We start from the raw sequence: 27,500 nt of genomic DNA, 5'->3' as shown, positions 1-27,500 counted from the left end.
TGGAAATCCTGTTATTTTTACTTCCTCATCCACTTGATCTTCAGTGTGTAGTGTGGATGCTAGTCTTTCAGTTCAGACAATAAGCCAGAGATTCCATGTGCAGCAAGCAGTGAGCCCATGTAAAGAAATCAAAGCAACAAAAGGGTTGTTCCTGGCAAAATTCTGTAGAAAAAATGTTCACTTTGATAGTAAAACCACTGCACTGTACTGTACTGTACTGTACTGCACTGTACTGTACTGTACAGTTGTCACTACATTCGGACAAATCCATATCCGCCTATCCAAGGCAGGCAGCAAATTAGAGTTGCCAGCCCACCCATTGTCCTACAGCGACGGGCGCAATAGCTGAGTGGTTAAAACGTTGGACTGTCAATCTGAGGGTCCCGGGTTCGAATCACGGTGACGGCGCCTGGTGGGTAAAGGGTGGAGATTTTTACAATCTCCCAGGTCAACATATGTGCAGACCTGCTAGTGCCTGAACCCCCTTCGTGTGTATATGCAAGCAGAAGATCAAATACGCACGTTAAAGATCCTGTAATCTATGTCAGCGTTCCGTGGGTTATGGAAACAAGAACATACCCAGCATGCACCCCCCCGAAAACGGAGTATGGCTGCCTACATGGCGGGGTAAAAACGGTCATACACATAAAAGCCCACTCGTGTGCATATGAGTGAACGCAGAAGAAGAAGAAGAAGAAGTCCTACAGCGAGGCAAAGACGATGCTGAGAGACAGCTTCAGGAAAGCTTGGCGCCAACATCTGGACATCGGGACGGAAGACGAAAAAGACTGCATCCGTGAGCTGGACAGAGCGGCACGGGTCACAATCTTCAGACTGCGAACAGGACACTGTCAGCTCCTCTCCCGTCTGAAGATATCAAATACTGACCAGTGCCCTTGTGGCACAGGCCCACAGACCCCCTCCCATATCCTGCAGTCCTGCCCCACCTTCGACGCTCTGAGATGCCAGGCATGGCCCAGCCCGGTGGAGCTCCAGGGGAAACTGTGGTGACCGGCGGGGTCCCTGCGGCAGACCGCGGACTTTGCCGTCCTGACCTGTGCAGCATCCCTGTTGAAGGCGGCCTTTGTGTGCTGTGACATGGTGAATGTGACCTCCCCCACCCCCCTGGCACAGCAGCTGATAACACAATATAGTACAATACAGTGAAATACAGTACAATACAATACAATGCAGTACAGTATAACACAATACATTGCAGTACAACACAATACAGTACAGGACAGTACAACACAGTACAGTACATACAGTACAGTACAGCACAGTATGACACACTACAATGTGATGTGCAGGATCCCTGTTGAAGGCGGCCTTTGTGTGCTGCGACATGGTGAACGTGACCTCCCCCACCCCTCTGGCACAGCAGCTGACCACGGCCTTTGGTGGGGGCTTTGAGATGCAGTCCTGGTCCAACCTGCCTCATGGGTCTGGTGGGTGTGGCTGTTGGGGAAGAGGGGTGTGTGTGGGTTGGCAAGGGGGGCATGGCTGTGTGTGTGTTTGTGTGTGTTGTGTGAGTCAAAGTCAAAATTTGTATTTCAAGATTGTAATTGTGTGTGTGTGTGGGTCTGTGTGTGTTGTGTGAATGTGTGTGTGAATGTGTGTGTGTGTGTGTGTGTGATGTTGTAATCCTCTGTGTGTGTGTGTCAGGCATGGGCACCAGCAGCATCCTGTCAGGTGCTGTGCTGGCAGCTCTGCTGACTGCAGGGGGCAAATCCTACGACATCAAAGGGCTGATCCACGCTGTGAGTTATGCTGCTGATTTTTTTTTTTATTTTTTTTTTTTTTTTTTTTTTTTTGTATGTTCCAGAATTTATATGTTTTGATGATGAGCTGATGACTTTCTTTTTTTTTGGAGGGGTGGGGGGGGGGGTTCCCAGGACTGTTACTTTTTTTTTTATGGTGTTCCAGAATTTATATGGTTTTGATGATGAGCTGTTGTTTTGTTTTGTTATTTTTTTCAGGTGTCTGTATCTCAGTGATCAGCTGTGGATTTCTGGGGGTTTTTTTTGGGGGGTTCTATTTTTGTGGAAGGGGGTGGGGGGTGAGTGGGGTTGTCCCAGAATTTCTATATTTCAATGATGAATTGTTAAAGGGTTTGTTTGTTTTTTCTTTATTTTGATGATGAACTGTTGATGTTTTTTGTTGTTTGTTGTTGTTGTTGTTTTTTTTGGGGGGGGGGAGTTGTTCCCAGAATTTCTATATTTCGACGATGAATTGTTAAAGGGTTTGTTTGTTTTTTTTCTTATTTTGATAATGAACTGTTGATTTTTTTGGTTTTTTGTTGTTGTTTTTTTTGGGGGGGGGGGGGCAGGTTGTTTCCGGAATTTCTATATTTCGACGATGAATTGTTAAAGGTTGTTTGTTTTTTTTTTCTTTATTTTGATGATGAACTGTTGATTTTTTTTTTTCTGGTGTGCCAGAGTTTCTGTTTCAATAAAGAGCTGTTGATTTTTTTTTTTTTTTTTTTTTTTTTTCTGGTGATCCAGATTTTTCCATATTTCGATGATGAGTTGTTGATTTTTGGTGTTTATGTGTGTCCCAGAATTTCTGTATTTTGATGATGAGCTATTGATTTTTTTTTTTCTGATGTCCCAGAATTTCTGTATTTCAATAATGAGGTGTTGATTCTTTTCTTTTTTTTTCTTTTTTTTTCTGGTGTTCCAGATTTTTCTATGTTTTCGATGATGAGTTGTTGATTTTTGCTGACTATGTGTGTCCCTGAATTTTTATATTTCAATGATGAACTGTTACTTTTTTTTTTTCACGGGGGTGGATGTCCCAGAATTGCTGTGTTTCGATAATGGACAGTTACTTTTTTTTTGTGGGGGGGGATGTCCCAGAATTGCTGTGTTTCGATAATGGACAGTTACTTTTTTTTTGTGGGGGGGGGATGTCCCAGAATTGCTATGTTTTGATAATGGACAGTTAATTTTTTTGGGGTGGTGGGGGTGGGGGAATGTCCCAGAATTGTTATGTTTCGATAATGGACAGTTAATTTTTGGGATGGAGTGAGGGGGGAGGGGGTGGGGGGGGGGGGGGGGCACGAGATGTCCCAGAATTGTTATGTTTCGATAATGGACAGTTAATTTTTGGGATGGGGTGTGTGTGTGGGGGGGGGGGGTGGGGGGGGGGGGGGGATGTCCCAGAATTGCTATGTTTCAATAATGGACTGTTACTTTTTTTTTTCTGGTTTCCCAGTTTGTATACTTTGATGATTAACTGTTGATTTTGTTGTTGTTGTTGTTGTTGTTTTCCGGGTGCAATAGCTGAATGGTTAAAGCGCTGGACTTTCAATCTGAGGGTCCTGGGTTCGAATCTCGGTGCACCTGGTTGGTAAAGGGTAGAGATTTTTCCGATCTTCCAGGTCAACATATGTGCAGACCTGCTAGTGCCTGAACCCCCTTCGTGTGTATGCGCACGCAGAAGATCAAATATGCACGTTAAAGATCCTGTAATCCATGTCAGCGTACGGTGGGTTATGGAGACAAGAATATACCCAGCATGCACAACCCCGAAAACGGAGTATGGGTGCCTACATGGCGGGGTAAATAAAAAAATCCAAAACGGTCATACATGTAAAATGTTACATGTCTGTCTGAGTGTGTATGTGTGTGCGTCTGAAATCGGATTGAATGACACAGGAAACGAATGATAAGCACCCAGTGGCAGCCGTCAGTCGGCTCTACCCAGGTGGGCAGCTGTGGTGCAAATGTTCCCGTGTATGTAAAGCGCTTAGAGCTTGGTCTCTGACCGAGGATAGGTGGTATATAAGTGTCCACATCAATCAATCAATCAAAACTTGGAAGTGAAAACTGTGACAGGTGCTGTACCTGGAGCAGCTGCTGACGACGGGTGGGGGGTGGCAGGACCAGATCGGGGGGCTGAAGGGGGGGATCCACCTGGGGCTGTCGGAGGCAAAACTGCCACTGTACGTGGAGCCGGTGGATCTGCAGATCCCCGCACACAACATCCAGGAGTTCAACAACCGCCTGCTTCTCATCTACACCGGGAAGACGCGGCTGGCGAGAAATCTGTTGCAGGTGTGTGTTGTGTGTGTGATGTGTGTGTGTGTGTGTGTGTGTGTGTGTGTGTGTGTGTTGTTGTTGTGCGTGTGTGTGTGTATAAGAATGTGTGTTGTTGTTGCTGTTGTGTGTGTGTGTGTGTGTGTGTGTGTGTGATGTTGTGTGTGTGTGTGTGTGTGTGTGTATGATGTTGTTGTTGTTGTGTGTGTTATTGTGTGTGTGTGTGTGGTTTTATATTCATTTTGTGTTTATGTTACTTTTATTTTCTGTCTGTAAAATGCTTGTGAAAAACAAAAACAGAAGTTGATTATTATTCCTTAGTATAGTTCACTAAGTGACTGAAGGGACTGTAGTACGTTGTTCGTATGGAATAGCAGTAATAGAATTTTTTTTGCCTGTGATTATGATTTTCATGTGTAATGTTTTTCTGTTTGTTATGTTTCACTCATTAGATGTACATTGAGCATTATTGTGTATTAATGAAAGGTGCAACAGAAACAATCGTTTTATCATCGCTTGACATGTAAAGATCACATGACAATTTTGTTTTGTTTTGTTTATTGTTTTTGATTGATGAAAAAAATCTGTGATCAGAAGGTGAGGATCAGTGTGTTTTTTTTGTTGTTTTGTTTGTTTACATTGTTCATTTTTGTTTTTATGTTTGGTGTTGAATTGATCAAGAGTCTGGTCATCAAAATGTGAGGACTATTTTTTGTTGTTGTTGTTTTTTGTTTGTATTTTTCTTTCGTTTTATTTTGAATTGAAGAAGAATGTGTGGTCAGAATGTGAGGATCAGTGTGTTTTATGTTATATATATATATTTTTTTTTAAATTGATGGAGAAAGTATGTTCAGAATGTGATGATCAGTATGTGCTTGGTGTTTGTATATTCATATATATATATATATATATTTTTTTTTAATGTTTTTATCTTACTTTTAAATTGATGAAGATGGTGTGGTCAGAATGTGAGGGTGGGCATCGTGCCGACTGCTGACTGTACTGTGGGCAGGACGTGGTGAGGAACTGGTACGCCCGCAACCCCCACATCGTCAGCACAGAGGACGCCCTGGTGCTGCTGGCCCAGGACTGTTCCCATGCCTTCATTGATGGTCAGAGCTTTTTGTCTCTCTGTTTCGTTTTATTTTGCGTATTTATTTATATTTTTCATTTCATTCTTCACCTATTTCCCACTTAATATCACCCCGCCCCCTTCCCTATACACACACACACACGTACACGTACACGCGCATGCGCACGCACACATGCACACACACACACGTCTGTATCATTCTTTACCCCTCACACCATTCTTCCTTGATTACCCCTGAATATCCCCCACCCACCCCCCACACATACCCAATCACACACACACACACACTCACTCTCTCTCTCTCTCTCTCTCTCTCACTCTCTCTCACTCTCCCCCTCCCCCTCTCTCTCTCACTCACACACGCACTTGATGTACCTCACTCCCTGATTCAATTCAACGCAGGTGACTTTGACAAGGTGGGACACTGTGTGGCCGGCAACTGGGAGATGAAAAAATACATGCACACACACACACACATGCACATGTACACGCACGCACACACACACACACACACACACACACACACACACACACACACACACACACACACACACACACACACACACACACACACACACACACACACACATACACACACAAAACCACACACACACTCACACACACACACATGCACTCTCTCTCTCTCTCTCGCCCCCCCACAACCCTCTCTCACTCACTCACTATGGGGAGATGAAGAAATGTATGCGCACACACACACACACACACACACACACACTTACACACACACACACACACACACACACACACACACACACATGCAATCTCTCTCTCTCTCCCCCCCCCCCTCTCTCTCTCACTCACTATGGGGATATGAAGAAATGTATGCACACACACACTCACACACACACATGCACTCTCTCTCCCTCTCTCCCCCCCCCCCTCTCTCACTCACGCACACACACACACACGCACGCACGCACGCACACACACACACACACACACACACACCGTCTAAAAACACTTATAGTGAATAGACGTTAAAGTGAAAAAAACACACACACACGCTCTCTCTCTCCCTCTCTCTCGCCCCCAGCATTATATATGTGTTCTCTCTCACTCACTCACTATGGGGAGATGAAGAAATGTATGCACACACACACACACTCTCTCTCTCTCTCTCTCACACACACACACACACACACACACACACACACACACACTCATACACACACACACACACACACACACACACACACACACACACACACACACCCTCATAACACACCTCACTCTCTCATTGTGTGCAGGCGACTTTGACAAGGTGGGACACTGCGTAGCCCGCTACTGGGAAATGAAGAAACGCATGGCACCCGGATGCGAGTCCCAGACCATCGCTCAGATCATGCAGGCCCTACGACCCTACATGCTTGGCATGTGCTCCTCTGGCGCCGGAGGCGGGGGCTTCATCTACGGCATCCTGCGCCACGGCAACATGAGGGCGGAGGCCATTGAGGTCCTTTCCAAGCAGACGGTGAGTGAGTGGGTGATGGTGGTGGTGGTGGTGGTTGTCGTTGGAGTGATGGAAAGATGGAGGGAGAGAGAGGGGGCGGTGGGAGGGGGTGGGGGTCGGGGGGGCGCAGGTGTGTGTGGTGATGTGTGAGGAAATGTGGGGGGTTGGGGGGGGATAGGGTGGTGTTTGTGTTGTGTGTGTGTGTGGTTGTTAGTAGTGTGTGTGTGTGTGGTTGTGTGTGTGTGTGTTGTTAACCTCAGTATGTGTGCTTTTTTTTTTTACCTCTGTTTGTATGTATGTGTGTGATCTGTGTGTGTGTTATGTATGTGTTTGCATGTGTGTTGTTAATCTGTGTATGTAGTGTGTGTGTTGTAGTTTACCTCTGTGTTCATGTATGTGTGTTGTTAACCTGTGTGCTAGTTTACCTCTGTGTTCATGTATGTGTGTTGTTAACCTGTGTGCCTAATGTCTGTCTGTGTAACGTATGCATGTTGTTAACCTGTGTGTGTAGTGTCTGCCCATGTATTGTAATATATGAGAGTTGTCAGCCCTCTCGATACATGTGCGATAATGATCAGCGTGTCACTGCTGCTGCCAATTGACAGGGTCTGGAGGAGGCCAGAGTTTACGAAGCCACGATCGACACAAAAGGCTTGACCGTCAGCATAGAGTCATAACCTGCTCTTTACCTGCCCACTGACCAGGACACACACTCTCTCCTTGCTGACCTTGGTAGCCTCAGCCTGCTGTTGGACATTGGAAGAGTTGTTATCGTGTCGAGAGGTTCAGGGTGGGCGGAATAGGTACAGAGTGTTATGCATGTTGTGCTGAGGTGCGTTCATTTCATTAGAAGAACTGAGGGTATACCTGGTTGTGATTGCATTACTGGTGTTCACTTCTGTGCAGTTGCTGAAAGGGATATGAGGAAGGCATCATTAAAAAATTACCAAACTGTTAGAGCTAGAGACGCATGAAAAAGTGCACGCTCGTGGATACACATGTATGTATTTGCATGCATGTACAAAGCAACACAGATACATGCATGCACACACACACACACACACACACACACACACACACACACACACACACACACACACATATGCACGCACATGCATGCACGCACACGTGCACACACACATACGCGCGGATGCGCGCACACACACACATACAAGCACACACATGCACGCGTGCACATGCATGCACGTGCACGCACACACACACACATTCACAATAGGGAGGAAGGGAGCAGATTTCCGTCTGAAATCACAATTGTGGATTGACGTTAAACACAAGAATGAATGAGCACACTTGCATACAATCTCATGTGCACACAAATTCTTGACTGACAAAGCTATAAAGTTTGGTGACTGTGAGTCTTTTTGTGGAAGGAAAGGATTTCTTTTTATATTTTATATTCTTTTCATGTTCATAGCACATTTAGGTATTGGTTAACTTTGAATCAGTGAAGTGCCTTGCATCTGGTAAATGCAGACAGCTTCTGATGTTGTTGCCTTTATTGCCTTAACTTTTGTTAACATGTTTCTGCTTTTGCTTTTGCAAACTTTGTGTCATTAATATGCAAAATACATTGATAATTGCAAGACCATATCCTGAAAATCGAAACAAAGAAAAAAGCAGCAAAAAGCAGGTTATATTTCTGGTTAGAAAAAAAAAAAAAAACAACGTAAAAAAGCAACAACAAAAAAAAAAAAAAAAAAAAAAAACTAGAGGATTATATACGCTTTGCAGATGCTCAAGCGAAACATTTAAGGTCTTTCACATTTGCCAGTCCATAGGAAAGTGATACGTTGTATCAAGTCAGAGCCTTAATTGTGTTCACAGTGGTGGTGTGAAAAGATTTTCTGTGTGCTTTGCCATAGTCCAGACTGACACTTTATTTTTCTGTATCCATGTTGCCTGGCCTCTTGATTGTTTTGGAGAAAGGAAGTACCGCCCACAGTCTTGTGATATTATGTCTACAGTGTTGTGATGTCTGTTGTTGTTTTTTTCCTCTGTTTAAATCTTTCCACCTCTCGTTTCCCTTCACTTTGCCATTGTTTGATTGACTGACAGCTGAAATGCTAGAATATTAGGGCACTGAGTCAGTGTTTTCAAAAGGGATAAGAGGGGAAAGTCAGTATGACTGTTTCAAGGAATGTTGCCAAAATTGAGTTTTTTTGGGTATAATTCGGCTAAATGACAATGCACCAACCACATAAACAGCAGTGGGACTTGCGTCACTAATGCAGATCTTTACTTTAATGGCCAAGTTGAAATGCCTCCCAGTTCCTGACATTAACTTATCATTCTTGTTTCTTTAAAAACATAGTTCCCTTTTTAATCCTACAGATTATAGGCAGGAAATTACAAGGAGAAATACTACAGATTATGGGTAGGAATTTACAAGGAGAAAGACATGTTATGAGTGGATAATCTTTGAAAGGGTGAGAATTGTTGAATGATGTGGTATTACTTTAGGGGTAAAGTTTGGTGGTAAAAACATTCAGCAGTTCCATGTGTGTGGCCTTAAAAAAAATATAAGTTGAATCATCACAGATTTACTCATTCAACTCTGCACCCAGTCACTGCTCTGGCATCAAAATCCATTTCATTAAAATTGTGTATACATATTCCTGATGATGGAGTCTCCCGTCAGACCGACGGATGAGTAGGCAGGCAGGCTTGTCTGTTGATGTGGATTCCGACATTAGCCTGGTTGCCTGACCAGCACAGGTGACTTTTTTTTTTTTTTTTAGTGAAGAGGAGTTGTGCAGTCTCTTCCCCACTGTCTTGCCTACCGATGCTCACAGTCCCATAGGTGGAGATACTGCCACGTTACATATTCCTACACATGCATGAACCACAATCAAAGGGAACTAACTTCTACAGTTCTGGCTGTGTCCACATGTTTCAGTTTGGGGGAAAAACCAGTCGATTTCTGTGTAGTTCATTCCTTTTATTCTGCATCAGTATGGCAGGGAAACTTGGCAAGGCTGTAAACTCCCAACTGTTGAATGGGTTGATAACTTTTCCACCTGTGGGAATGAAATTGTGGAATTATATCTGTGTTCACTGATCCTACACCATGACTCTTTTTGACTCACTTGTGTAAACAAAGTGAGTCTATGTTTTAACCCGGTGTTCGGTTGTCTGTGTGTGTGTGTGTATGTGTGTGTCTGTGTGTCCGTGGTAAACTTTAACATTGCCATTTTCTCTGCAAATACTTTGTCAGTTGACACCAAATTTGGCATAAAAATAGGAAAAATTCAGTTCTTTCCAGTCATCTTGTTTAAAACAATATTTCACCTCTGGGATGGGCACAAAAAAAAAAAAAAAAAAAAATGAAGCCTAATTATATGCAAACTGCATTTACTGTTATATTTATATTTTTTTGTATTTTCTAAACTTGGCACTTCGATCTGATATTTGACCCAACAACAAGAGCAGTCATTATTATCATTTTTTGTTCAAACAGGAACTTCTTTTGCTAAGCATGGAAGTTTTATTTATTTTGCAAACGTTTTGGTGAAGTTGGTAAAAAAGGGAAATTACTTTGTAATTAATGCTAGGGGACTTAATTCGCTTTAAACTGATCTTTCTCATCTTAAACATTACATTTTGAAATTATACTCAATACATAAAAAGCTTGGATTTTTTTTAAAAGTGTGTCACAAGTGAGTCTTGAAGGCCTTGCCTCTCTTGTTTTTTTGTGTGTTCATTATCCACAACATGTTGTCTGAGTTGTGAACTGGATGGATGTGCAACGTGCACCTTAGTTACGGATGAGCTGCCTTTGTTGTTTCACTGTGGTTATATCATTAACCCCTTGACTGCTCATGATGAGTGTGCTCCTCAGTGAAGAGCTGTCATGACACAGTGAAGTATAAGACAGAGCTTGCATGGTCAGGATGTCTGTTACTGTTGTTGCATTAGGACTTCTTCTACTTGGGAAATACTTCCATTCAGCAAAGTCAATGACACACAGAAATGTACACGAAAAGCAGTAATCGTGCTTCAGATTATTGCCACTGATCTTATCACTACACCATGATTCAGCAGTCAAGGGGTTAATGAACATGAGGCTCAGGACTAGTTAACAGTTTAAAACTTTTTTTGTTTGTTTTTTTGTTTTTTGCACAATATTAGTCTTTAGGTCCATATTGTTTATTGCCATTGTTAAATTTCCAGTGTGTGGAGGGTGATGGTTTTTGTGGCATCATTGCGCTTGTGGTTTTGTGTATGTATTGAAAATGATTTATGTATGTCTCCTATGCATCCAGGTTTCATTGTCTATGCTATTGTTGACTGAAAGAAGTTGTGATAATGTTTTTTTCTTAAAGTGTTGTTAATGCCAAGCAGATGCGGACAGTGCATATGAGTCGATTCCCTGCACGCTTCTGCAAGGTGAACGGTCCCTTACTGATGCACATGTTTTGCCGCTTTTGTCGTTTGTTTTGTGGTTCACAGCCAGTAATTAGCGGTATCAATATTTGGAATCAATGGAAGGAGCAAACCTGTCACTAACTGTTTATGATGATACGTTTGAATTATCATTTCAAGCACGTAGCGTAGAGACAGTACTGCCCCCCCCCACCCCCACCCCCCATTCTCCTGACTGAACACACTGGCCAGTTTTCTTTGTTGTAGAGTTGCTGTGGTCACCTACCACACAGTATCCAAACTAAGGTCTACTATTCACTAAGTAACCAGGGCAGCTAATTATAGATCTTAGTTTCCAGGCTCCAAGATTCTTCCTGCCTGCCACAGGATGCAGGCATGTCTGCTGGGAAGGGAAAACGTGCTTGTTAGTATTGGCAGGCACGGTGGCTAAAAGTTAACACTATAACAGTGGGATCTTATTCAGAATGTTATCAGCAATGGGATATTTCTTCTTTTCTTTTCTTTTTTTTTTTTTATTTTTATTTTTTCTCTTTTGTAACAATAATGATTTCTTATTCATAAAAACGCCAAAGCCAATTACTGAAGAAGGTAATATTGAAAGTGGATAAATAGAATTAACATGGCACAAATAAATTGACAACACAAACCAACCAAAAATATCTAACACAAATGTTCAACAAAATCGGATATTTTTCATTCAAAGTGTTATTATCAGTGGGATCTCATTCAAAGTGTTATCAGCAATGGGATCTTATTCAAAGTGTTATCAGCAGTAGAATCTTATTCAAAGTGTTATCAGCAATTTGATCTTATTCAAAGTGTTATCAGCAATGGGATCTTATTCAAACTGCTATAGTCATCAGCTATGGGATCTCATTCAAAGTGTTACCAGCAATGGGATCTTATTCAAACTGCTATAGTCATCAGCTATGGGATCTCATTCAAAGTGTTATCAGCTATGGGATCTCATTCAAAGTGTTACCAGCAATGGGATCTTATTCAGACTGCTATAGTCATCAGCTATGGGATCTCATTCAAAGTGTTATCAGCTATGGGATCTCATTCAAAGTGTTACCAGCAATGGGATCTTATTCAAACTGCTATAGTCATCAGCTATGGGATCTCATTCAAAGTGTTATCAGCAATTTGATCTTATTCAAAGTGTTACCAGGAATGGGATCTTATTCAAACTGCTATAGTCATCAGCTATGGGATCTCATTCAAAGTGTTACCAGCAATGGGATCTTATTCAAAGTGTTATCAGCAATGGGATCTTATTCAGGGAGGAACATCAAACAGAGGTGAATGTCTTTTCACAATCCTTTCATCCGGGCGCAATAGCCGAATGGTTAAAGCATTGGACTTTCAATCTGAGGGTCCCAGGTTCGTATCTCGGTGGCGCCTGGTGGGTAAAGGGTGGAGATTTTTCCGATCTCCCAGGTCAACATATGTGCAGACCTGCCAGTGCCTGAACCCCCTTCATGTGTATATGCACACAGAAGATCAAATACACACGTTAAAGATCCTGTAATCCATGTCAGTGTTCAGTGGGTTATGGAAACAAGAACCTACCCAGCATGCACACCCCTGAAAATGGAGTATGGCTGCCTACATGGCGGGGTAAATAAACTAAAAAAAAAAAAAAAATGGTCATACACATAAAGTGTTAAAATGTTACATGTTTGAGTGTGTATGTGTGCGTGCCTGAAATCTGATTGAATGACACAGGAAACGAATGATGAGCACCCAGTGGTAGCCATCAGATGGCTCTACCCATGTAGGCAGCCTGTTGTGTAAATGACCCCATGTTTGTAAAGCGCTTAGAGCTGTAAGTATCCATATCAATTCCCAGTGTCATGCCAGTATGAAGCCTTGCTGAAGTGCATGCTCTGTTGAGGTGGATGGGATCTCCAGAATAGGTATGGCATATGCAGTAAGACAGGGACGGCTTAGTCACATTATAGTGCACATGCTATGATCATTTTCAGGTTAGGTTTTTTGTTTGTTGTTATCCTCTGAATTAGAATTGATGGAATGCTTAACGTCAGAGGTATATACTGGGTTTACGTGCATGAATATAACTGTATTCTTGCCTACTTTCTTTTGCAAATGGGTTTGTGTGTGTGGTTGTGGGGGAACAGGGGTGGGGGTGGGATTGTTTTCTTTTTCTTTTTCCAGGTTCAACTGTAATCAACAGGACCAATATTTACAGTTTTTCGGCCTGATACTGTCCTGTATGATCGGCTGGGGTATAAGCAACAAATGATAAACACAATGAAAATCCCAGGTGTCTGTGTAGTGAGGTTACAGACAAGATGTGTTTTCAGATCAGGGTGTTTTATGAGCAGATTTCAAATGATATCTCTTTTGAGTATTTTGGAAATCATGTGTTGATGACTGATGTGCATGCATAGTGAACTTTTCTTTTGAAAGATTTTAAATAATAAAATATAGAAAGCATAATTCAATTTTCCAAGTTACTTTATCTGTGTGGATACTTAATCATGTCATAATCTTGTACATTTTAATATTTGATAATAGTCCAAGTTTTTTTCTTTATCAACTGCATCTGGTGAACTGAAAAAAAAAGTAATGTGCCTACAGATTTGCCATCGGGAATATCAGGAAATGTTTTTTCCCTATTCACCTTGAGTGGAGTAAGGGAAAGGGTGTGTGTGATGGGGTGTGGGGATAGAATGGGGGAAGGTACTTGCTCTGGCTTATGAGCATGATTATACAAACATGTACTGGTACCTTTTACCCCAAAATAAGGCAAGAGCATTCACCTTAAAGTCACCAAAAGCTTAACATTTCCTCACAGCTTACACATCTGTGAAAGCTGTTGTCAAGAAGTAAATCCGGAACCTTATTGTTTTTCGTTGTTTTTTGTTGTTGTTGTTTGTCAGTGTTATTGTTCACCTACATTGCTTTGTCATGGTGTTGTATTTACCCAAGAGCATGACTTACTATCATTTCCTGCTTTTGCTCCATTTATTTCATGCTTTTTGCGGCAATATGGCTTTAATCTCTGGTGAGGATTTTTGTTTAAATTCTTTTTACCTGGAAGAGTGGTCAGATAAAGGTACATGATGTTGAATCTAAATGGTTTAACAAGCTGGCCCTAAGAGAAATGGCAAAATTTGCTGTGACACTGTGACATCAATAGCTCTTTGCAGTATACATGCAGTTCAATGAAGTTTTGCAGTTTAAAACTGTCCTTTGCCTTACATGGAACATTTCAGTGGGTTGTTTTTTGGAGAACTAAGAGATGTTAGTGTTGTCTTTGTACAGGCAAAATGAATTATGAAAAAGAGAAACCTTGAATCCATGAATCAAAAATAAGTGTGGAACAATCCTTTGGACAAATATATGCTCATTTTATTTTGGTTTTCTGAAAAGTGCCATATTAATTAAAAAAATTTTCAAGGTAAATATAGATAAAAGAATTTTTTTCTCAAAATCTGCTGCTGCCACACACACACACACACACACACACACACACACAATGAATAAGCAAAATAAAATAATAAATACAATACAGTATAATATAATGATGGCAAATGAATGAGATAAGAATGAAAATGGCAAAAAATAACACAGAAAAAAAAATTATAACTATTTAATTCCAGGACAGATTCATCAGGTTTATTGTCTAGGCCACTCCATCCATAGAAAAATCACAGCTTTACATATCTTTTGTATGTTAAGTGTTTGATGATTGTATAACCCAAGCAGTTTTACGTTTGAAGTGCATAATCTTCTGGTGATTATCTGGCACCGTGCTTATGATGTAACAAGTGCACATGATGATTGGTGAATGATCATTAATGTTTGTTCTGCACTACCATATTTGAGGTAATTAAAAGAATTGAAAAGCTGATTCATTGTTATGAAAATGCAATAAAAGGATAGACAGTTAGTGGCTTAACAGTGGTTTCTTTTTCGACCCAGAATGAAGGATTGTGAGATTTACTGGAAACAGGAAGTCAGATATCTGTCTGTCTCTTGATAATCTTCCTGTCGTTCTTTCTGTCATCCTGTCTGTCCTGTCTTTTCACGCTATCTTCCGGTCAGTCTCTCTATCTTCCTGTCTGTTTGATCTCTGTCTAAGATAAGATACAATGCTATTGTCTGTAAATGCACAGAAATGTACACCTATCCTGTCTGTGTCTCTGCCTACGTCCTGCATGCCTGTCTGTCTCTCAAGTCTGTCTGCCCGTCTTGGTGTTTCTCTATCTGATTCCTGACATAAAGACACACATTCCGTTTGGATCACTGAAAGACAGGAATGTCTGTGCTCCAGGAAAGCCAGAGAGGTGGGAGGGGTATGTGTAAGGAAAAGAGACAGACAGACAGACAGTTAACGAACTGACAGCCATGCAGGTATTGACAATCAAAAATGATTGACAGTTAACATGAATCAAAATGATGCATGCTTTGTAATGAATTATAGTAGGCTAAATGTGCAGATGAATGAATGAGTGGAGAGAGTGAACGAATGATTTGAAAGACAGCAATGTGACACGAAATGATTTTTTTTGTGTTCCTCACTGGGGACAAAACTGTCCAGCAAACCGATCTTTCTGCCTTCCACATACTCAACAATGCAGTTCTAAATTGTCTGTGCGTCTCTCTCCCTCTCTCGTGGATGAAGATGAATGCGCACGAGCAGAGAAAAGGTCATTCAGGGTTACAAATGACTAGGAAGACGTGACGTAAAACGTGGCAGAGCAAGTGCAGCATGTGTCATCTCGTTTCCAAACCCTTCTTCTTTGCCGAGTATACTCAGTGTGTGTGTGTGTGTGAAAATATGCATGAGCAGATCGGAGGGTCATTTCGGATAACAAATGACTAGAGAACCACAACGTAACAAAGCGTGGAGGAACACGTGTGGCTTTTTATTTCACACCCAACGCCAAATCCTTCTCAGTTGTGACTGTGTGTACGTAAGGGAGTGTGTGTGTGCGTGCGTGCGTAACTGTGTGTATTTATGTGCGTGCGCGCGCGTGCGTGTGTGTGTGCGTGTGCACTGCGTGCGTGCAGTACTCAGTGTATGTGCGTTTAGCATCAGTTTGTGTAAGACTGCGCGCACGGCACGGCACCCCTGACGTGTGTGTGTTGGGGGTTGGGGGTGGAGGAGGGGTGCGTGCGCACACGCGTTTGTGTTTGTGTAAGACTGTGCCGGCGCATACAAGCGTTGCCGCGCGCGCTCGTGTGTGTAGTATCGGTGTGTGTAAAATTGCACACACCCTTGTGTGTGTGTGTCTGTGTGCGTGCGTGTGTGTAAGCGCGCGCGCGAGCCTGCATGCGAACAGGCGGACGTGACAGTCAGCGATTATACAACGCGACCTTCTCTGTCAGTACTGACGCCAGCTCTCTTCAATTCTGGACACATTAGTGGGCCAAGGAGCTTTGTTAAATCCGTGAGGCCAAGGTCTTTGCCTGAATCTTCTCTCCCATTGGTTACAAACAGTGTTGACCCCCCGAGCACCGCCCATCGGTTCGCCTTGACCGATCTGTCCCTGTTGATGGTCAAGGCACACGGAGCACTATAATATAATTATACTGTGTTGTATCAGCAGATTGTTATGCATGGTGTGGTGGCCTTGCACTTTTCGCAGTGTTTTGGCCAGGGCACGAGTAGTACGCTCTGAACTGAACGATACAACGTACGGTTCAGAACCGTGATGATATACAGGGGGAAATGGCGTGTTTGTCTTCGTTGGTCGTGTTTGTGTGTGTGTGTGTGTGTGGTGTACGTGTGTGTGTCTGGTCTGTGTGTGTGTGTGCGTGTGTGTGTGTAGTAAGGCAGTATTTTGAAAGTAGCCTACACAATATTTATTATGTGTGTTTGTATAAATATCGAGGGTGTTCCGGTGAGTATGTATGTGTTTGCATACATGTGTGTGTGTGTGTGCGGCGTGCGTCAGTGGCCGTGTGTGTGTGTGTGTGTGTGTTCCAGTGTGTGTGCATGCCGACATGTCACCGTGCGTGGGCTGAGTGTGTGTTCAAGTTTGTGTGTGTGAGGGGGAGACGGAGAGACTGAGAGAGATCCCACCCACTCCCCGCAGCGATCCTTCGAATTTCAGCCGTGTTCCATCCAAATAAAAACAAAGATGTTACGGAAGTGTCAACTTTCAAACTACTTTGTACGCGGTAAACTGAATTATTCATGATGTGGACATTTATTCATCTATTTGTTCATTTATTTTTAGTGGATTCAGTGTATGATGCATCACAACACTTTCAACTCCGTGCACCGCACTGAAGCTTCGGCCGGTGGCGGGGAAAGTTTGACTCAGTGTTATAAATAGTCCTTAATTATTGCACCTAGTATTGGTTGCATTTCCATGGTTTGTGGGACGAAAAACAAAAAAGTAAAATGGTGGCACCGGTTCGTTTAGTCAGACTGAATGCGCATCAAAACTGAGGAAAAAAATAACTGACGTACAAAATATGAGTCGAAATCTACTGAAAATGGGTTACAAGTCAGTAATAATAATTCTTTCATACAAGCACAAAAATTGCCGGTAAAACTTACAGGTGCAATAATTTAGGATGCTAAAATATGACTTTATAGCAGCGATAATTCTAATGGAAACGGTTGCCATTCAAGCTGACAATGTTATTTTATACATCACAGAGGTTCGTTGATGTAACTTGGTCACAGTTAATGTCGTCTGCTGAGGTCATAGCTAGGAGGTCAGCGGATGACCTCGGATGACGTTTCACCTTTTCACCGCATTCTACTATGAAAGCGGGCCTTCAAACTTCTTCACAGGCTTAGTGCTATCGGCAGCTGGTCATGAACTCCATACATTTTCTGCTAACAAGGCATCAATTGCTCTGACCAGTAGAACAGTTTCTGCTCTTTCCAAACTCAGCCTGCCTGTATGTCTGTTTGTCTTCTTCCTACCTCCCCCGTCCTCAGCTCCCCATGTGACTCAGTGCCAATACTGTTGATTTAAAGGAGCATGAAAGGAGAGAGAGACAGCTTAGGGAGACATAGAAAGTACGAACACGAATACTGACGAATACAAATACGAATGGTTTATTCAACAACTTGATTTAAGGACTTCGTCCCTTGTGAAGGAGCATGTACAGACACTGACCGTAAATCTCGTCATCATTCTTTAAAATATGTCAGTGCGATCTCCGTAATTTCAAACGCTCACGAAACTCTCTTAATGCCAATAAGTACAATTCATTTTTTCCATCAGTCGAGTCATTATGTTCAATCTGTCCACCTACTATGTAAAACTTGAGAAACTGGTTGTAGACAAAAGACTAAAAATTATGAACGAGTCACCAGTCCCGAACATTCTCAGTCAATCAGCGTGCACGTTCTTGCGGCATATCAGTCGACCTTCCATTCTCCGGCGTCTGTTCACACACACACACACACACACACACACACCGCCACAACCCACCCACCCATCCATCCGGCACCCCCTCCCCCCTCTTTCCCCCACACACAAACACACACACACACAAACACACACACACACACACACACACACTCCCCTCCTCCGGCACACACCGGCATTACAATCATATAATCAATCTGGATGAAAACAATTAACACATTCCTAAATGGTAGGATCGAGGGGATAGGTTTGTAACAATAATGTGTAAAGAGATCAATCATGTATTCAGGTCTACCTGAACTTGAAGACTTTATATGGACTGACTGTGTCGGAAAGAATATGGTATATAGAGAGAGTTCCGAGTCAACAGTTTAGCTGCTGAGGAAGTGAAAAGGCTCGTTGCCATGCTGTTTGTCATGTGTGAAAGTAGGATTCCGAAAGAGCCTGGTGTCAGCAGAGCATCGAATGGTCCTGGACGGAATGTATATGATCATGGAGAAGTGCAAATAGCCGAGATCAGTACTGAGGAGCAGATCTCGAGCCTGTGATCGTAGCTTTGAAGAAGAGACTGACGAGGAGCAGGTGTATTTTATTCTTTGTTCAGTTTGAAGCAAGCCGTGGTTAATTTATTGAAATGAGTAGAACAATGCGATGTTGGTGTCTAGATGATTTATGAATGAACCTAGCAGCAGGGTTCTGAATGCGCTGAATAGGTTGAATGACAGACTGAGCCGGGACAGCCAGTGAATGAAGACAGTCGGAGTCAGCAGTTATTGACTAACGAGAACAGGATGTGAGAAGAGACTAAACAGAGCAGAACAGAACAGAAAAGAATATATTATGTCTTATTACCAAGCGTACCGGGGTCACAAGAAATATTGGGGTGAGGGTGGGGGGATAGTTGCATGTGGATTCACCCAGATAGGAAGTGTGCACACACACACACACAAATAAATAAATAATAAATTAAGGGCCCAGCACAGATTTCGAAACTTATGGAACACCAAATGCGAGTGTTGGATTTTCATCCTGAGTGATGAACTTTACTAATCAAATTGATTTCTTTTTGAAAGATACATAAAACCGAAACCATTTGAGTGCTTTCGCATCGCTGGGCCTACTAATTCTTGATTGAAGCCTGACACGCACGTGACATATCATTTCTCAAGTGCCTGAAATCTAAAATGCATGAATTATTTGTTCCGTTAAATGGTCCCCCAAATTTAGGATACTTGCGAGAAACAGGGGGAAAAAAAGTGGGGGAGTTATTTCATGCGATCACGTATCGTTTGCTTTCATGATCATGCCATTTAAAAATGAGCAAAGCAAGGTGCCGGCTACTGTCATGCGCACACAGTGTTATGCCGGCTGGACCTATTGAAACATGTTTGAGCGGAGGAATGTATACTGTTTGTTTACATTTTCAGCGAGTAATAATAACATTAATCCTTGAATTAGAAAATAACATTGAAAACATTAAATGCTATGTTTGGTTAAAATGAATGACTTATGTTTTTCAAGGTAGCCGTTTCGTATTTAGCAAGTAATTCATGAGGATTTATTTTTGAAGCGAACGAATATTGCCTACTCACTCATTGCCGGCTGAGCGAAGCGTAAACAAACGAACGTGCTTGAGCAGAGACACAAATTCACGTGTGCGTACGTTGGACTGGACCTCCGGAGAAGAAAAGAATTGACTGGAAATGCCTGTACCAATGTCAGACTTTAAAAACACGTTATCCTGGTCATCAGAACAAGAAGTTTCAACGATAGCGGAGCAGCTGCAAGAGCAACTGTGTTTACAAAGTCGTGCGAAAGTGAACAGAACACAACGTTCAAACATGCCCTATAGTAAACAAACAAGGAGAGGACAGTCGACTTTAGCTTTGGGATTGACGAAAAGTGAATCTTCACTTTCTCCCGAACGAAGACATACGGGTTTGACTTCTGGCGTGTGTGAGAAAAGTACAACGATGGCATCTGCTAGATATATATCAAGGTCCAAGAGTTCACCAGATTTCAGCTTCAAGCAATTGTTTGCCGAGCAACGTTTGATCCAAGAAGCTGTTCGTCGAATTAATGCTTCACGCAAATGGCGACACGAGGTGAGCCAATACCAGCCAGGACAACCAGTACAATAACAACTGATTTACAGACCAGTCGAGCATGCCAAAGAGAACATTTTGTGTGTAATCGTCCCCGCGACTAATGTCAGAGACAGTCAGTGTGAGTGAGAACTTTAGAGTGACACATTGCAAGAATGTTATTAATTTCTTTGTTTGTTTTGATATGATGGTATACGTTGAAGAGGGTCACATGCGTGTCTTCATATCCAGTTATGTGATGTGATGCACTGTTGAACTTATTTTCCAAAATGGCTTTCAGAGAATGAAAGCTTGACGTTTTCTTCATCACAGGGCATATGGCAGTTGAAAGAATTTCTGTGTTTATGTAAATATACCTTACATGTGTGCGTACCAGCACATGACACAGAGAATGCATGAATGGGCAATGGACTATTCCTCTGTAGAAGAATATGATTCACGTTAATAGGGCAATATTTAAAAACTTTTGTTACTTTCGGACAAGTAGAACCATTTCATGCAGGAGATTTTTTGTTTTTGTTTTTTGCAAGTGTGTGTGTGTGTGTGTTGCAAAACGTTTCCACCTTTTCTTTTATTTTCTTTTCAGTTGATGCTTCTTCTAATGTGTACTTGCCAGTGCCATGTTGAGCAATCCTGGGATGTGTTCTTGTTACAAGCCTTATTGGAACTAACACAGTGACAGTCCCTTCCAAATTTTCAAAAGATGGTGTGGAAACAGACAACTGGGGGGAAAATGTTAGCAATGAGTGAGACGTTAGAATAAATGGACAAAGTTGAGTAATGAACGTATTTATTATGACTTCAAATATAATTTGTGATTGATATTGCCATCTTGTAGACATCTCACATTCTCAGGGATTTGATGTTTATTGATCTTCCATGAAGATGATTTCTGCGTTGCTTCGAAACTAATGGTGCTAAATCATAATTATTACTTCTTTTTGTATTTTATCTGCTTAATCATAACTATCACACAGTGCGTTTCTGCCAAACCATTTATAGACTGGAGAGTGGAATATGGTGTCATATGATACGTCATTACTGTACCATGTTAAACTGATAATTTCTCAAGTTTCTGCGTTCAGTTGGGAGTCTCATGTCGCGCTACTGGTGAGTGTGCATGCTAATACTCCCAACATGCAGAAAGCATCAGTTTGGCATGGCATGTAATGATGTATATTTTTCAAAGCATAAATGAGAATTTTAAAAAAAGAAGAAAAAAAAGGAAAACAACAAACAAAAAAACCCCCTCCCATTATCAGGCCCATTTCATTTGTTTGTTTATGTTTGGTGTGTATATATATGCTGATACATTGTGCATATAAGTTACAACAAGGCATTAATTTGATGAATTTTATCATTTTATCATTATATTCAGTCAGCAGTTGGTCAAGTTATTGTTGACAGTTAATATAAAATGTATTGGTTGTTTGATTATGTAACGTTTTGTCTTTTTCTATTAGTTTGTTTGCCTTTTTTTCTACAGTATGCCTATACAATTTTCAGGAGAGAAATCAACAGATATTCCATTGATTACCTTATCACACATGACTTTCCACAAGTGATTCAAAATTTTTATTGTAACATAACTTGTCATTTCGTGTTTCTTTTTCTTTCTTTTCTTATTTCTTTGCAATTTTTTTTCTTTCTATTTTTCTTTTCTTTATTTGCCTTGGGGAGAAGGGAAGAGAATAGGGGAAACATCAGATATAAATCTGTAGATGCGTGCTTGTATCAGTGTGTGGGTGTGTGTATGGTTTGTTTCAATTAATGTATTTGATTTTACTAGATTTGTTTATTTTGTCATATTTTTTCATGTTCATGTTTTGAGCAAACCGAGGGTAGGCTCTCAAGGCCGAATCAGCATGTTGTGTTTATTTGAAGGTGAGGCTTCTGCTGCTGCCTTTCAGAAGATCCCCCCACACCCCAACCCATCCACCTCCCACGCTGTTTTACAGCATGAGTGGTGCAAATCAGTCTGCATGCTCTAACACTATCTTGAAACTGAAACTGAAACTTTCTCTGTGTTTCTGCCTGTAACAGTTTTTGTTTAGGGTATGTGTATGAGTGTGTGTGTGTATGTATGCCCGAATTTGTGCGCATGTGTGCATGCATGCTTATTATGAACACATGGGCAGTGCTCAGAATGCTTTGCATAAAGTAATGCTCACCTCCTTTTCTATATTGATTGCCAACTTAAGCGCCTGTCTGATTTGTTGAAAAATAAGTACATGTGAGTGCATAATTTTCTGATGTATTGTAAAAAAATAGGTATGTTTTCAGTGCCTGCTTTTCTGGAGTATTGCAAAATATGTGTATGTTGTGTGTGTTTGTGTTTGTCTGTTGTTCAGCAAAATACTTAAACTGAGTATATATTGAAATTGGAATGCCAGCAGTAGATTTCTAATGTGTTGCAAAAATAGGTATATGTATATATATTATATTTATAATGCTATCTTGTCTGATGTGTTCCAGAATAGGTACATTTTGAGTGCCTGTTTTTCTTATGTGTTTTTGACTTGAATAGTTATATATTCTGAATGTCTGCTTGTGTGATGCATTACAAAATAAGATTGGATATTCTGAATGTCTGTTTGTCTGGTGTGTTACGAAATAAGTGTGGATGGAATACAAGCAAGGGAAGATATCATTTGTATTTCTTTTTATCACAACAGATTTCTCTGTGTGAAATTCGGGCTGCTCTCCGCAGGGAGAGCACGTCGCTACACTACAGTGCCACCCTTTTTTTTCTTCTTTTTTTTTGTATTTTTTTCCTGCATGCAGTTTTATTTGTTTTTCCCATCAAAATGGATTTTTCTACAGAATTTTGCCAGGAACAACCCTTTTGTTGCCATGGGTTCTTTTACATGCGCTAAGTGCATGCTGCACACGGGACCTCAGTTTATCGTCTCATCCGAATGACTAGCGTCCAGACCACCACTCAAGGTCTAGCAGAGGGGAGAAAATTATCAGCGGCTGAGCCGTGATTTGAACCAGCACACTCAGATTCTCTCACTTCCTAGGCAGACACTTTATCTCTAGGCCATCACTCCACATAAAAATGTGTTACGATTTCTGCCTTATGTCATCCTCCCAGAAAGTGTATTAATTTGTATAGCTTTGCTATTATCCACACTCCTTGAAAATTATATACATGTATATTATAAATTGGTTTGTTCAAATCTGCATTGTCTAAGCCATTTGATTAGGGCCGGAAGTTACTTCATATCATACTCTTTGACACAGTTTTGGTTGACTGATTTGTTTAACTAGTTATAAAGAAAAATAAATTATGATGTTACCTTTGGTACAGTTCTTTATTTTTTCTGTGTTTTCTTTGTTGTATTCATTGTGTATGGCAATGGTTTGTGTGTGTGAGAGAGAGAGAGAGAGATTGACTGAGAGAGAGAGGGAGTGTATGTATGCATGTATGTGGGTAAGAATAGATGTATGTGAGAGTAACACAAACATAAAACTACTGGCACACACACACACACACACACATGCACGCGCGCGCACACACACACACACAGAGTCTCATAAACACGGTCCCAACCCCCAACTTCCCCCCACACGCACCAAATCTGCATACATACAATCAAGAAACAGCACTATTGAGGACTGTATTCACAAGTCAGTCTCAAACAACACTGCAAAGAAAAAATGAATGAAAGCAACTGAATATTTCATTCATACGGTTACCAAGCAAAATATTGAACGGTGAAATTGAACCCCTGATATACTGACCCTTTAAACCTAAAACAAGGTAAAACTGAGAAACAGGACTGGTCATTTTCAAATCACAATCCTATATATATCTAAAAAAGAAAATAATGTCAAAAGGTGGACAAGTGAAACTGGTGCACACATGCATGTGTGTAGGAACTGTATGTCACTATGCACACAGACACGCATGCTGGTGTGTTTGGGTATTTACGTGTGCTCATGCAAACACACGCACACAAAAACATGTTCACTAAACACCTCCAAATATATTTTGCCTTTTGAAACTGAAAGAATAAGCATTTCAAGATGATGATCAAAATTCCTGAACTATTTCCAGTTGAAAGGATAATGAATAAGATTAAAAAATAAATTTTTCCTTCTTGTCCTTAATTGGATCGACACTTAGAAGAAAGAAGGGGGGGGGCGGGGGGGGGAAGACATATACATGCTGGGTTTTACAGAAGAAGTAAACGCAGAATGTAACAAAAATGATATATGGGTGACTGACCTAGCCAAGCTAAACAACTAGTCTGAGAAGATGAGACACACAGGCAGGCAAGAAAATAAAAACACTGCAATAAAATGATACAAATTCAAATCAACATGTGTAAATAAAATGTATACAAAAATGAGATACTGAATGAGAAGAGAGACAAATTTGGTCAGACAGATTAAGAAACAAATAGCTGGACAAAAGAAATTATATGAGAGCGAAATAACCGAGAGAGAAAAAGAGAGAGAGAGAGAGAGAGTAAGGGGAGGGTGGGGGGGAGTGGGGGAGGGGGTGATAGCTTAAGGGAGGGAACCCATACCATTGTTAATGTCATCAGCAGTTGATGCCCTTTTATTGCACAATGCCAGAGTTACCTTGAAAAAAAATATACGAAACAATATTCAAAGACTTTATTCTCAAAACTTTTTTTTTTCCTTCTGAAACAGTTTTTGCTAAATTTAAGTGTTCTACTTCTTAATCGTTTTTTTTTTCTTGTTTTCTTATTCTTATAATTAAACTGAAAAAAGCAACAACAATAACAAAATGTGTGTGTGTGTGTGTGTGTGTGTGTGTGTGTGTGTGTGTGTGTGTGCGCGCGTGTGTGTGTGTGTTCTTCAGTTTAACGTCTATTAACTACAAGTGTTATTAGACAGAAAGAGGAGTAGTAGTGGATGAAAGAAAGGGAATGCATGTGAATATTAGTGTATGCATTAGAGGAAAAGTATATTATGAGAAATTAAAGAGATTGTGGTGTGTAATGAATGAGGTGTCATAGGAGGGAGGATATGTGCATGCATATCAACAAGTATTAACTTACAACAATGTAAATACAAATAACGACATTAATCAAGATACATCAAAGGAGGATACCAACAGAACGGGAGTTTAAATTTTCCGAAAACTTTCTAGGCAATGAATAATCATTCAAAATATTTTCATTGGATATTGGTAGAAAAGTCATCAACCACATCTTTTGGAATTAATTGTCTTATGATTGGACAGTGAATGAGTAGATGGCTTACAGTTATTTGTTTACCGCACATAGATTTTACATTTTTAGACAATTTTGTACGAAAGGCATTTAGACGAAATATGTACATTAGACTTGTAATTTGTCTTGAATGTGCTGTTTGTGTCAAATTTATAAAATCTTTGGAATTAGCCGCATTCTTTGTGTTTACACAATATTGGTAATATTGATCATTTGAATATATAAGCAATTTCTTAAAGATGTGTGTGTGTGTGTGTGTGTGTGTGTGTGTGTGTGTGTGTGTGTGTGTGTGTGACGGGATGGAGGGGAGGGGGAAGGGGTGGGGCAGGGGGGTAGTACTGTCTCCTTAATAGTTCCTCCGTTTGTCTTCCCTCAATTTTGTCAGTACTACTTTCTATAGTCCATTTTGTTTTACTTACACCTACTTCGTGATCGCTTTTGAACCTAGAGCTGAACCCCAGTGCCGCCAGTCCAGTCATCCGGCAGCTTACAACACCCAGGCAATGCCAGACCATTACCAGCTCTGCACCAGTTCTCCTATATCTGACAGGGGGGGTGGACTAAACAACACCTCAATGTCCCTAAGCCAGCCGACCGAGAAAGAGAGAGAGAGAGAGAGAGAGAGAGAGAGAGAGAGAGAAAGGGGGGTGGGGGGGTGGGGTGAGGTTTGTGTTGCCTAGTAAATTGCCTGTCCCCTGAGCGATGAAAAAAAACAACTCCCCCCCCTCCCCCCCCCCCCCAAAAAAAAAACAACCCAACAAACAAAAAAAAACAAAACCCAACTACCATGGGAACTGTCCATAAATCATAGCTGCGGAAATGGACTGTCACCCCCCACACACCCCCACACCCCCTCCCCCCCCCACACACACAACCCGCACACCTCTCCCCCTCGCTGAAGTAAGGTGAGTCCTATTGAGTAGTTCTCTTTTGCTTTGCATCAAGACAGTCTGGGGACAAAAAAAACCTGTCTCTACTCCTTCCCATTTCTCTACCTTTCTATCTGCATCATCTATGTTCTTGGCGAAGAAAGGAAGTTCTAAAGAGGAGTGGACGAGAAAGAGAGAGAGAGAGAGAGAGAGAGAGAGAGAGAGAGAGAGAGAGGGAGAGAGAGAGAGAGAGAGGCGGGGTGGGTTAGGAAGAGATCTTGAAGAATTTAGAGGATTCTCGCCTTCCACTGCATTTATTTACTTGAAAGGACAGTCTTTCCTTTGAAGGTTACCAGCTGTACCTTTGGGGATTATCTTTCAGTGTGGGAATACTGAATCTCGTCCCGAGGCATCACACGTCTAAAGCAATATGTATCAATGTCGCACAAGTATATTTCATTCTCAGAAAAAAGAGTTTAACTCTCTTGCATCCACTTTGCCCACAGAGGAACACTATGAACAGTTTCACTGTGACATATGTGAATGCAAGAAGGTTAAAATGATCTGTGACTCCCGCTTGTCTTTCCCTGTCTTTGGTGACACCAGTCCATCTTTGAATATACCACGTCTTCCAGTTTTTGCCTAAGAATACGGAAGGCTTCGTGAACATCTTCAATATCCTGGCGCATCATTCATGAATCGCGCTGTCACCATGCAATATTAAATCATGTTCCGTACCAACCATTTCATGTCAGGGAAGAAGACAAAAATGACTGCAGGATTTCATGTCAGTTTGGTCAAGGGATACCTGCATTTTCATATTCATCTCGATTCTTCAGAAGTAACCAATATCTTATTGTGTAAACACACTTATTTTCACATATTGGACAACTTCCTAAATTTCAGAAAAAGAGAGGGAGAGAAAGAGAGAGAGAGGGGGG

The 27,500-nt window shown here is 41.4% G+C and overlaps 1 protein-coding gene across 4 annotated transcripts in view; it reads left to right on the top strand.

Moving 5' to 3' along the window:
* The window catches only part of LOC143300157 (L-fucose kinase-like), a 68,320-nt gene extending 55,665 nt beyond the window's left edge, over nt 1-12,655 (top strand). For all 4 annotated transcript variants that reach the window (XM_076613700.1, XM_076613702.1, XM_076613704.1 and 1 more), the window contains 6 exons: nt 1,311-1,448; nt 1,666-1,760; nt 3,840-4,058; nt 5,053-5,152; nt 6,402-6,625; nt 7,210-12,655. In XM_076613700.1, coding sequence (XP_076469815.1) covers nt 1,311-1,448; nt 1,666-1,760; nt 3,840-4,058; nt 5,053-5,152; nt 6,402-6,625; nt 7,210-7,281 — 848 coding nt within the window. In that variant the 3' untranslated portion in view covers nt 7,282-12,655. The remainder of the gene's footprint in view (nt 1-1,310; nt 1,449-1,665; nt 1,761-3,839; nt 4,059-5,052; nt 5,153-6,401; nt 6,626-7,209) is intronic.
* Nucleotides 12,656-27,500: the final 14,845 nt, after the last annotated feature.

The sequence above is a fragment of the Babylonia areolata genome, chromosome 26, assembly GCF_041734735.1.
Source record: "Babylonia areolata isolate BAREFJ2019XMU chromosome 26, ASM4173473v1, whole genome shotgun sequence".
Classification (NCBI taxonomy): Eukaryota; Metazoa; Mollusca; class Gastropoda; order Neogastropoda; family Buccinidae; genus Babylonia; species Babylonia areolata.
The sequence above is the reverse complement of the archived record's forward strand: the minus strand, read 5'-3'. Positions and strand labels throughout refer to the sequence as shown.